A 13,610-nucleotide genomic window follows, 5' to 3' on the forward strand; every position below is an offset into this window, starting at 1 on the left:
TGTGTGTAAAGTAACGACAAAAAAAAAAAGATTATGATTTCAAGGCATTTGCAAAGGTGAATCCTTCTTAAAGTAGCTACCCCAATCTTAATGGATACTATATTTACGTTTCGTACTCTTGACATTATCACCTGAATTTGTGTGTAAAAAAAGTGTCTAGACACACGAATATACACCCAATTGCACGAAATATGTAACAACAGTCCGAAAGTTCGTTCGAAATGGTTATTTAACTCTCGCGTAGCGCAGCCTGTTCAACGTCAGGCCACGTGTAAACACGTGTCCACCACGAGAGTTCGTGTTATTCGAACAACACGAATAAGTTTTGCATTCTGAGAGTGGAGGGAGATCAGAGAGATCAGAATTGCCAGAAGTGAAGAATACAGGGGGCGTGTGAACGGAAATGTAGCGACATAGAAAGTTATATAGTGATATAGAGAGGTTGGTAATAGAGTTACTAGAAAAATTCCCTAGCAACTAGGAAAAAGCGAGGTCGTATATAAAACTATAATACGAATCTTCAAGATTCCAATGATTTTTATCAACTCAACAATTTTCTAATCTTGGGAACTCAAGATGAAATTTTCGTCTCGAGAAAAGACGTTATTAGCATCAAAATTTCCTCGCGTTTCTCCCATTTCTCCTATAATCCAGGTTAATGGATACTTACTTTAAAAATAAATACGACATCGTTTCTTCGTTAAAGAATTCTGCTGGTAAGCCCCAGAAAATCAAAATCAATTTGCAAGGCAGAAATTCATTCTTATCGCGAAAAATAGATTTGTAGTACAACATATAATAGATGCAAAAAAAGATGCTTGTTAATGTGATCGAAAATGACGCCAATTAGCGAGGACAAGCGAGCGTCGACAAGAGTAAAAAAAAAATTCCTCCTCGAGAAGCAGAGAGGCCGGTTCGTATCGCGTGTAAACAAATCGCGTGTAAGCAAATTGGAAATCGAAGCGCGTGCGGAAGTACAACTGCACCGCCGGTATGCGTGGCCCATCTAAGCATGCGAAAACAAGGCGAAGAAGGCGGCTTGCACGCGATCGATATCCGAGATATCCGAGGCTCCTCCATAAAGGAAAAACGCCGTATAACACGCTCCCTTCGCAAGGAAGATCTCGATCGGGAAACATTCCGAGCGTGTCTGGCATAACGCATAATTAAAAAACAGAAAAGCTTGTAAACGTTTTGAAATATTAATATTGAAATGAGATTTTTTAAAGTAAAACAAAAAGAAATTCTCTTGTGATGAAAATAACAGTGCGAGGACGGCAAAGAAGAGGTTATCTTTCAATATGAAATGAATCAAAAGTGTTTGGAAATTTAGAGATTCGTTGCTAACGAGTAATTTTTTTTAAGAAAGAAGGGAAATTTGTTCATTTAAAATAAATTATTTGCAATGGTAGCGGAGAAACTAGGCCAACATCAAAAGTTTTGACGTTGTCTATAGACGATAATATAGTATAGTGAACTGAAGTTTGCGCTAGATGAAGCGAGGATAGAATGAAATGGCAGCGCGACGAAGATAGAGACATCTGATCCTCGACTAACTTCAAACTTAATACTTGCGAGTGAGCCTCCATCAACATTTTTGCATCGTCAACTTTTCTCGTGTCGTGAACGTTACTAACATTTTACGTGTAGTTTATACCCAATTCAACGATGAATTAGAATACAATGCAAAGCATTTTAAAAACAATCAGATTGTCAATTGTCAAATTATTATTAGTTAAAATTAACAATGAGATAAATCAAGCTCAACACTGTTAACGGTATATATTATTTCTCGTCGTATCGTACTCTTAAGAAGGCACACAAATATTAATTATACTCAACAATGTATGGATGATCGATATTGCCCCTTTAACATTTTAACGAGAAAGATATAGATTTCACACTTTTTTCTTTATTTAGCGAGCCAATGTAAATTTTTATCAACACAATTAAAATCACTTTATTACAAGTAGAAAAATTACACGCGAAGATCGTGTATATTCTTTCAATTCTTCAATTATTAAATTATATTATTGTTCGATTTTTTTATTAGAATTTCTATATAGGAAACATCTGTCGCAGTGGATTATAAATATGATGCTTCATGATGTGGCATTGCAACGTTTCAGAGAATTTTAAGAATATTATAATTCATTGTAGTTTAATGTAAGAGATGATATATATAAAGTCGAGCGATAAAGGCTCGAGGAAACCCACCAAAATGAAAACTGATGTGCGCATGGGTCTGCAATTATAATCACATACCATTGTGAGGCCGACCTGAATCTCTAATAGGGTAGAACCTCCAAATATTCTGTTATCCAAATTATCTCTATTTACAACGATTAAATTTTTAGACATTTTTCCCTATAAAAGAAGAAAAATAAAATTTACGCATGTCGTTGAACAAAACACTCAAGATTATTAGAGAATAGATGCTACAAAAGTTTGTGCAAACTAAAAAAAAAAAAAACTCTCTAGATCCCTTAATTTTATTACAATGAAAACTATCTTTTATATTATCTCAATTTTTTTATTTATAAATAAATAAGAAAAATCCGTGTTCAATTATCGAAAAAATTTTCTTTTTGTCCAAATTTCAATCTTTCCTATTAATTCGAATAATAAAAGTTTTGCTCCATTTTAACGAGCAAAAAATCGTATTCTTTTAAACTCTGTCACCAATTGAAGCAAATCAGCAATACGTCCAGGCTGTCGAACGTATCACGTCGATCCATAATTGTTATCGATACGGTGAAACGAAGGAAAATCTCGTTCGCGATTTTTCTGCCGAATGGCTTAAAATCGGGTGCTAATACTTTTCTTTTCTTCTCACGGAGCATCAAGTAACAATCAAAATCAGCTGATCTCGTGTAAAAGTCGAGGAGAAAACGGAAACACTGAAGAAAGAGAGAGAGAGAGAGAGAGGATTAGTGAAATATTCAGTCGTTAAAGCCTCGAATCATCCGGCCAATTTAGAATTGTCAAAGTTTTCTCATTTACTTGGATGGATTAACCATTAACCACCGAGCCAACTGTCCGTGAAATAACATATTTCAAATATTCAATCTCTGACACATATATATATTTATCTCGAATAATTTTGTTTCGAGACGATGTTATTCCACAATAAAAAAAAATTTGAATTCTTAAATATCAAGCTCATCAAATTTCTACTACTACATTTTCAACTGGTTTGTTAAATTTAAATTTAACAGCATTTATACTTTATCGATGCAAACTTGTTATTATTTGACTCGAAATATCTTTTCAATTAGCTTGGCTGCAATTCATATATATTCGAATAACTCGAAGCTACTATTAATCGAAATCAATTTCTCCCTTTCGAGTATTTTCGACCACAAATTGGTTTTAATTATATTCATATTCGAATAATACGAAGGCGTAACTCGTATTAGCAACTGTGAAATTCGAATTCACGCAACTCAAGTGATAAATTTCGAAAATTTCATTAAATGGAAACGCGAAACTTTCGAAAATGCGAGTAACCACGTATCCGCTCGTTGAGCGAACCTAACCTCACTTTCGCACAGCGCAATCGTGATCCGTTTTAGCCGGTTCTAAAGAGCGGAAAATAGGCTGGAAGGCGTATAATTCGTGGCGGTAGTACCGAGGCGGAACGCGCGTTAACGTGGTTGGATCGCGTGACAAACATGTCTAAAGGGAATTCATAGAATTATTCGCGTATAGTGAACGGCACAGTCATCCGGTATAGCTCGAACGAGAGTGCAATTAGAGTGGTTGATAGTGTGTATCGCGTCCAAGGAAACGAGACAGCTCGTTTATCAGTCCCCCCCCTCTTCATAGCTCTTTTTCTCGTTTTTTTTTTTTTTTTTTTCCATTGCGAAAAGAACATCGTGGAACATCCGTCTTTTTCGACGAACGATCTTCGCTTCGAAAAATGTATCGAGCTTGGGGATTAAATAACGGGCCACGTTCTCGTGCGCGTGTCTCCATCCGCGCCATCTATCGTGCGAAATTTTTCATCGACGATAACAAATTGAGAGCACAGTTTTGGCGAATTGTTGAACGTTTTATCCGTCGAGCAAATAATTCGATCCGATGATAAAAGTTGGTGAAAAATTCGTATATTTCTCGAACGAAAATTGAAAATGAGTTCGTTTATTAGGTTAGATTATGTATACATAGGCGAATATTATTGGAATATTTCTTCCAACAAATATCAGTCTTATCATTATTTTGTATTTTTGGAAGATGGATTAATTAATTTAATGTTTATCTTTCTTTTTTTTTTTTTTTTTAATCTTTAATGATAACAAAGAAAGTTGTTCGAATTAATCGAGCTACTCGAATATAAAAGATTCGACACGGTATAAAATTTAATACTTTTTCAAGTATAAAATATTCCATCAAATGTCCTATCCTTTCCAAGCAAAGTACTCAATCATAGATTAGCTCGGTTTCAATCGTTTGTAACTTGAACTGTAACCATGATACCAAGTGTAATCTGAGACTGATACGAACTATTCATTTGAAATATTTCTTTTTCCAAGTTTTTCAAATTCTTCTTTAATTCGACCAGCTTATTCACAATCACTCGTAACTCGAAACCAGGTGGTAAACTTGAGGCTACACACGAACACAGTATGCTCATTTTGACTAGGAATATCCTTTTAAATTTCAAATTGTTATTTATCAAAGTTGTTTAAAACGGACAAATTATCCTCTAAATTCTTTTCACAAGAACGTTATTTCAACAACAACTTTCTTGTATGCAATTTGTATATAAAAGAAAAAGAGAGAAAGATTTATTTCGATTTGTTGCACTTGTTGCAAAAAACTTATAATTCTAAACTTGTCAATCCAATGTTGAAAAATCATCCATCTTCTCATGCGATAATATTTCTCGCGCGATAAATAACTCGGTAGTTTGTACTCGTGCTGCTGCACCTTGTAAGAATAAGAATTGGCAGGATTTTTAACTCTTAACAAATACGATGGAATTTCGTGTCGCGAAAGTGAAATTGCACAATTGCGAGATTGGGAACGAATTATTGCTCGTAACACGTTTCCACGAGAAATGAACGTTTACGATCAGGCAAAATGTATTTTCTCGTTAATTCGGATGGATAATTCTATATTTAAGGGCTATTTTGAGTCGAAAGTTGTTTATTTATTGCACATTCATAAATCAACTGAATTTTATATATAATATAACTCGTATATTTAATTTTTAAAAATCAAATCAATCGCTTATTTATTTTCCATTCTTCGCCTGAATATTATTCGAATAAAAAATTTATTCCATTGTATATATTCCTCCGCCCAGAAAGTTGCTTTTAATTTTATTTTGCCTCGTAACACGCGAATATTATAAGAGCATATATTTTTCACAATTTCTTCATTACAAGGACAATATCTGTCTACGTTATATCCATATTATTTATTAACAAATAATAAATAGTTAATATTTAATATTTAATCAATATTTCGAAAAAACCGAACACCGATAGATCGTCCAAACGATCGAAGAAGCAACAAAACCATCCGCGTTGCAATCCTCTTCCCAGAAAAAATAAATCTTCCCCTCTAATTGCGGGCACGCAATCGACCAGCCACGACGAAAATAGAATTACGCTCGCGTTACGAACACGTTATCGTAGGTCATTGTACCTGCCCTGTCTTAATTTCACGAGCCTCCTCGATTCATCAGAGTTCGTGCTCGATAACCTTGAAACGTGTGTAATATAGTTCGTGATCCACCACGGATCCACCAATAATCGATAAACGCGATAGATCGTCGATACGATTCTCTTGTGGAGAGGAATCGAGCGATAAATTGATGAAGGGAAAGATGGTGATTTTTACGACGATTCTTTTTGGTGATCATTTTGATCTTTGTTTTCTTATTTCTGGATTGTTGCTAGGGAAAAAGTTATAAAATTGATTGAACAATTGTACGGTGTTATTCGCAATGAAAATGGTTAATACATTTACATTAAGTGAATTAAAATTCAACTTACTCGATCCACGTTTCGAAGTTTAATTTTCTTCGAAAATTAAATCACCATAATTATTGCATTTTTTTCTTCAACTGATTGAAATCATGTTATATTGTAAACAACGTTATTTACCATACAACGTTACCAATTTTTTCCAATCGAATTCAAATTTTCACCATCATATCGCTTGTAATTACAAGAAAGATTAAAAGTTAAAATCTGCAGTTAAATCTCTTTGAATTTATTTCATCGTTACAAGTCGATATCTCGCTGTCCCTTTGAAAAACGTTAACGAATTAACGAAAAATAATTTCCTCTCGAAAGTCGCATAATATTAAGGAAAAAATTACCATATCTTTCTATTTCTATCGCGATTACTTTCAACGCGATATATTGTAGAAAAATTCACGCCGATATATACGATTCGGTCCCCTTTGAAGGGAACGAACTCGGTCGTCGTGGTGGCGAGACAAAAATGGAGGGGAAAAAGGAAAATGTTTCGAGCCGATAAACAGCCGCGAGAAAAATGTGGAGAGCAGCCGCCTCGATGGCTGGTTGAGCGACAAAAGAGTCAAACGACCGTTCGACGCCACGCCAACAAAGGGAGAGGAGGATCGCCGCATCGGCTATTGAAATTACGCGCGGCACTGTGCGGGATTTGTATCGAATAACGATAATTAACGCACTGTTACTTTCCAACGTTACTCTGTCCCCCCTCGCGCCTTCTTAATTCGCGCGGATTCGAAGCTGGACGATCTTTTTTCGAGGATTGCGTTTGCATTATTCGACGTCGTAGCGTGTCGAAAACATATATCGAATATTGTTCTAAAGAATCGAGTATTGATTATCTTCTTGGCAATAGATACGTTTCGAGATATATATTAGAAAATTATTTAATCATAATATATATATATATATATCTGTATTTTTCTTTTTTTATCCATTGGAGAGATTTTAATTTTGATTTCGATCGAGTGACGGTAAGACGAAAGTCGAAGAAAGTACAGTTTGCGTAAATATCGAAGAAGAATTTAATTATCTTTTAAAACTTTTGTTTCTTCGCAGGCCAATTCGATAAGTATATATATATATATTGTTTAACTTTTCACATTTTAGGTTATGAAATGAAAAAGCGACCTCTACTATTTCCTCTCCGGTTTCAATAAATCTTTTCAATTTTCTAAAAGACCAAGACTGATGTATGACTGATAATATTACATAGAGAAACATAAATTAACACGTTACTTAACTACAAATTGCATTTATAAAATTTATAATTACACATTTCTACATGTTCTATATATATATATATATCGAACGATCGAACAATATTACCCAAGGATTGTAATTCATTTTTCAAGCCTGTCTTATTTACTTGATTCAGCCACGAGTGTTCAAAAAATGATTAATCCCGATAGATTTTCGAACGCGGACAAGAATCATGGAACACGAGCGATTATTGATAGCTCGGCAACCCAGCTCCTGTCGTGCTTGTCCGCGGCACGTGCGGCTGTACGAGACAAATTCCTGTACGCGTTGCCGCGCGAGGCGATATTTCAGCAGGATCTGATCGCATGCCAACAGCACACGGAGCCCACTCTGAGACGAAGCCTTCACTCGAGGCTGAGAGGCGAGGCCTGAGACAGGTCTACGAACCTACGTGAGTGGGTAAACAACGTGAATCGTCGTTTTTGCCAACGTCAAATGGTGTAATCGTTCGATCTCGCGAAACGCGCGATATTTTTTTTTTGGAATTGCGATACGATTCGATACGAAAATAACCAGTTTTTGAGGTTATGTTGTTGGTAATTAACGCTTGGCTGGAGAATTGATTATAATTGAGGAAATAAGGTAACTTTTTAGAATGTATCGAACGATGTTGGTATTAAATCGAGCGATTAATGATTTATTTCATTATTGCATTTGGAGTGACAAATAATTAAAATGCGTGAAAAGCAATTTCAAAGTAATTTTTTTAAATTTATAAATCATTCTCTTTAATTTTCCAACGATTCTAGATCGAACGATTCGAATTTTTCAAACTTTCTTTGTTTCTTTAAGAACGAAATGTAATCTGGAATATTATAATACAATAATTCGAGTGCATCCATTGCGATAATTTTCAAATTTATGGCAACTGGAACAGAGTTGCCATTTTCTTGAATAGAGTTTCTCCGTATATCAATCTCGAAATCTGGAGCCAAGTGGAGAACACTTGGTTAATTTTGCTTTTGGATTTACGTATGATCGGTGATAATTGCGTGAACGTGGATCTGAATCAAAGGGGGGGGAGGAACCAAGTTTCCGCTCGAACGCACACTGTTTATTAAACGTGTTATCTCTCTCGTCGAGGAAGGAGTACGATGCGTTTCGATTAAAAAGGAAGGTGAGGTGGAAAAGTTTCAAGGTTGTTGCAAGTAATTCGAAAGAAAAATTCGGAAACAAATTACGGTTTAAGTACGATTATTATAAATGGTCTTGTTATAATTTCGTTATATCATTTCTCAAATAGGATTATTCTTTCGAAATTTTATTTTCATTTCTTTTCTTCGTTTCGTTAAACCATTCGTTCTTGAAACCAAATTTAGATTTTTCGTTACGCGATTTCCAAGTTTAAATAATATATATTCGAGGTAAGATTTCTCTTTCGTTCGATCAAAGTGGCTAAAAATTATATTAAAAAAAAAAAATGTTTCAGAATCTTCGATATTCACAGAGGCAAATATATATCTTATGACACATGTAAGAGAATTTTATTCTTGGTGTGCACGAAACGTCGATGTGTCGAAACAAATGGCGTGGAAAATAAGAAGATCAAGATATTTGGCCATTGACCAAATACACTGCCGATCTCATAAATGTTCTTCTCTATCCTGGTGTTGTTCGGCCAGTATATTTGAAATTCAAATGTAGAAAGTTAAGGAAAGTTGGGGAAAACAATTTTCCGTGAAATGTTTATGCAACGTTTAATAGCGATTTATCACCCAAATTTCGACCGACAATCTCTTCAACAATCTAAAAAACATGTCGCCCCAACAATGGAATTCAAGCTCGAACGACGTTTCGTTAAAAAAAATTACATTTTTCACAGTGTTTTTCAAATATCCATAATCAATTTTCTAAAATGTCAAGTTTAGTAGGATATTTTCACAAAGAATATCTTCGTTCATTCATAAAAATTGCTTAAATTAATATTTACGTACCTAATATTTTTCATATTGTTCATCAATGGATACAATGAAAGGAAATGTATTTCTTAAATTTTAATTGAAATTCTGTAGAAATTCTTCCCCTCCCGTCCCAAAGAAAAAAAATTCCAAGCCAACATCTCCTCTTACGATTAAAAAATTACATATATAAAAAGTGTCTCTGAATTCTTCTTGGCCCATTGTGGCGGCCACACAGCCGCCAGGCACCGATTTCAAACAAAAAGGGATCACGCTCTCTCGTTGGATTCTGATTTTTTCCCACCCTTTTGTCTTTTTTACTTTCACCGATTTTTTCCCCCTCGCGCGGCTTTTTCCCCCCCGAAAGAAATGGATTTTAATCGTCGATTCGTTCGAGCTAACGTCTTACAGAAAATTGATTTGAAAACCTCTCGAAGAAGCATCTGTTATTTTTCGATACGTATAACTTTATTGTCAATTATTGCTATGCGATTTAGACTTTTGAAACTTTTATGAATAGATGGAAGATGGAAAAAAATTGTATTCGTAAAATAAATAATTCAATTCTTGTTTCTAGTAGAGTTTCTATGATGATGCCATTTCTAATTAGAGGAATTTTTAGATAATTGATATCTATGAATAATAATTAACGGCCTTGCAACTTGAATCATCTTGAATTTTCTTAAGTTTCCTCAAGTTTTCGTGATCCTTAGAAAAAAAATTTCTTATTCGAAAATTAAAAACTTTTGTTTTCTGATCATTTTTTCACACGATTTCTTTTATTCTAGATAAAAAAAATTTCGCAGATAACTCGTAAAACAAAATGATCTTACGTCTAAAAGAGAATCTTTTACAATGCACGCCATTTTTATAGAAACTAACCCTAACCCCCAAATCTTCCTCTACTAACAACTCTTTTACAAACAAAATTTATCACCATATATTTCCAAAAAATAACAAAGAAACAAGATAGTTAAAAAAAAAAAAAAAAATTATCCTACGCACAATCGATTCGACGAAAAGAAAGAAAGAAAGGAAAAAGGAAAAAAAAAAGATTCGAAAAACGAGCAAGACGTATACAGACAGATAGGCACGAAAAGACAGGCAGACAGACAGACAGATGCACGACACGAACACAAAGAAGCCTGGCATTCGAAGAATCGGCGAGTTTTCGAATTTTTTTTATACCGAATGACAGTGGAGGGGGAGAGCTTATGGCAGCGTTTGGCAACACGAGGAAAAAAGACAGAGGCGAAAAAGTAAAGGAGGCACACACAGTAAGAATTGTTTGTGCGCTCGTTTCTTTTTTTTTTTTTTTTTTTGGGAGATTCTATGGTGGACTCACCCGCCAGCAACCAGGATCATCTGCATGTTGCATGGAGGCGGCCTCTTTGTCGCTTTTTCGCAGAGGGGGCAGTCCGGAGCGGTGAGTCCTCTAGTTTCGCATGCGGTGACAGAACATAGCTATAGAGTGGTAACTAGAGACAAACAGACGGACGAAAAAAAAAAAAAAAAAAAAAAGAAAGAAAGAGAGAGAAGAGAAGAGAAGGCGATCCCCGCTTAAAGTATCCGATTTTCGACTCGATCCATGCTCCAATCAAATTTTCGAAATTCATACAAACCGAATTTTGTGAATCCAGATACGGAAATAAAAATAAAAATTCATTGTTGCTCCTCCGAGATACGTGTTTTTTAAAAATGCAAGTATCTTTGAACAATGATTAATGATTATTTTCTACGTGATAACTAATAGAAAAGAAAGAATTGAAAATTACAACAAATTTCGATTCTCACGTACGTTCGCGTAAATAGAATTTCTAGAAAGATAGAGGGGATTCTTTGATCTCGTGCTCGTGCAACATTCTCTTATTTACAATCGATACTGCGATCCGAACGATCAGTTTATTTATTCTTTTTTTTTTTTTTTTGAAGAAGACGTAACTCAAACAAAGAGAGATATGAATAGCAACAAGGATCCCGAATCCCTTTTAGATCGAATGAAACAACGTACAACAACGTAACACGATACCGAAGCTCAGATATTTAAATTCCTCAAAGTGTTTGGACTCTCGATTCGTCTCTTTGTCTTTCGCTACGTTTGTCATCCTTCATTTCCAATCGATACTTCCCTCAAACCAAACGTTTCGATCTCTTTTCCTCTAATTCACGCCGGGACGAACGAATCGATGATGAGAACAAAGATGAAGAATCCTTCTTGGATCCAGCGAAGCGTAACACGATATCCAGGGTAATATGATACCGAAACTCGGGCATTTAAATTTCTTCGAATGCTCGTAATTCTTCTTTTGCTACTCGGTTACCTACGTTCGTTCTTGTGTCTGCGAAGATAAAATAAACCTCGAGTTTCGTGCCTCAACAATACGAAGAAGGCGAATATCGAGAGGCGAAGCTTTTCTAAAGAAATTTATGACGTATTGTTTCGACGTTGAATTACACGCTTCGTTGGTCCCAACAACAGGATTCTCCAATGGCATGGACGCGAAAAAAAGATCCAAATTCGGCCGCATTTCTAGAAACTTGGCTCATCGAACCACGATTTGACCAATCCTAAAATCCAAATTTCTAGAAATATGGGTGATTCGAGATCCTTTTTTTTTTTTCTTTTTTTTTTGCTATCTTTTTCAGTTGTTTGTGTAAATTATATTTTGAATTTTACAACTATTCTTTGTATTTATCGAAATCAAATCCACCACGATGGAACGCGAACATATTTTTCTCGCGATTATTTTTAAGCAACGATTTTTACTAGGTCAATTATCCGAAGTTTGCTTATTCGAACGATCGATTATCCGAACACGTGATGAATATGCATTTAAACTAACAAACTGTTTGCATTCCGTTAAATATGCCGGTTTAAATACATATTCATTCCAGGTGTTCGAATGATCTTAATAAGCTCGAATAAGGAAGATTCGAGTCGAGAAAAGAGAGCATAGAAATTCGATATATTTTCACCATTTTGGATACTTCGTCCTATACTACGCAATACCGGGATAGGAACGCGTTCGGATTCGATTGGAGCATAAATCGATCTTTGATCGACTTTCATCTCGCGCTATGATTTCTCCTGGACACGGTATTGCGCCTCGATTCGACGACCAGATTTCACCATCAGGATTTCAACAATCTTGTTCACGAAACAGCATTTACGGAAAGTTTCATCCTTGGATTGCATCCCGTCAATCTATTTACCCATCTCTCGCGAGATTTCTACAACTTTTGTACTATCCAATTTCGTATACGTCGCATATTTTAAGCAGGGAGAGAAAAGGAGAAAGAGAGAGAGAGAGAGAGAGAGAGAGAGAGAGAGAAAGATAAGTAGGGAGAAAAAGTTGAGAAATACTCGCTAAGAATATATATATATATATAAGATATATTTTTATACGTTAAATATAAAAATATATAGTATACACAGGGCGAGACGTGGTGCGATAACGAATGATTCTGTATCCAAAAAAAAAAAAAAAAAAAAAAAGAATGAAATTTTTTTCGTTTGTGACTTCATTTCCGGGAAAATAAAGTTTGAAAACCCGAGAAAAGTTGGCCAATTTCTGTGGAATTATTTCATTTCAGGATTTTAAAAAATTTTGATTCCTTTTTTTTTTTTTTTTTTACAAGATGGAATTTACACAGAAAAATAGTTCAATTCAACAACCGTATTCAGAAACAAACGAGATTCGTCCGCTTTCTTCAAAAACTAACTTTTTCAACGAGCGAAACGATTTTATTATCGTTATTTCCTGAAAGAATATGTTAATGCTAATGACATTGTACTTTCCTGCAATTTGCACGCAGATTATACCCGATCCTGCCTCGCCCTGTATACACACACCCTGTATATACAGTATCTAATCAGTAGTGGCGAGAGAAAGAGATCGAGAGAGAGAGAGAGAGATATTGAAATATTGGAAAGAGGTGGAAGTAAAAGAGAGAAGTAACCCTCTACTACGGTGGAAGTAATAATTACGTGTGTGTGTGTGTATGGATGGATGGGTTAGTCGTGTCGGACGTTCCGTGACAGATCAACCTTGAAACCCGGTTCACCCCTTTCCGGCCTTATCATCCGCGGGTCAACGAGGGGGAATCGTTCGAGAAATTTTTGCCAGCAAACTTTCCATCCTCCTCTCTCTCCCCCCTCCTTCAAACGAGATCGACCGAAAATAATAAATACGACGCGAGAAAACTTTCGCCATTTTTCCTGGGAAGGGAGCCGCCACGTTTCAGAAACTTGAGAAGAGTTTCGTCGCGGTAATCTTTCGATAAAAAGAAAAGCCTAATTTTTTCTTCTCTCTTTCTTTTCACCGTCGTTGGAAAAACGGCTCGTTTCAAAGGAATTCGTCATTTTCGTTCGTACGAATTTCTAGGAGCGTTAATTTTCGATTTCACATTCGATTATTCGGCGCAAACAGAAATGTTAAATAAAGTTTGTCCATAAGTT

The 13,610-nt window shown here is 35.4% G+C and overlaps 1 protein-coding gene across 11 annotated transcripts in view; it reads right to left on the reverse strand.

Moving 5' to 3' along the window:
• shaker (potassium voltage-gated channel protein Shaker) overlaps positions 1–13,610 on the reverse strand; it is a 254,960-nt gene that overhangs the window by 135,490 nt on the left and 105,860 nt on the right. The window contains exon 3 of one of the 11 annotated variants that reach the window (XM_086914704.1): positions 10,497–10,586. The exons of 9 other annotated variants lie outside the window; for them this stretch is intronic. In XM_086914704.1, the coding sequence (XP_086770830.1) occupies positions 10,497–10,522 (26 nt within the window). In that variant the 5' untranslated portion in view covers positions 10,523–10,586. Of the gene's footprint in view, positions 1–10,496; positions 10,587–13,610 lie in introns of those variants that run through there. One more of the 11 variants, XM_086914738.1, reaches the window with a different exon arrangement.

The sequence above is a fragment of the Apis florea genome, unplaced genomic scaffold (genome assembly GCF_048593485.1).
Source record: "Apis florea isolate Af1SG1 unplaced genomic scaffold, ASM4859348v1 contig_1914_pilon, whole genome shotgun sequence".
Lineage (NCBI taxonomy): Eukaryota > Metazoa > Arthropoda > Insecta > Hymenoptera > Apidae > Apis > Apis florea.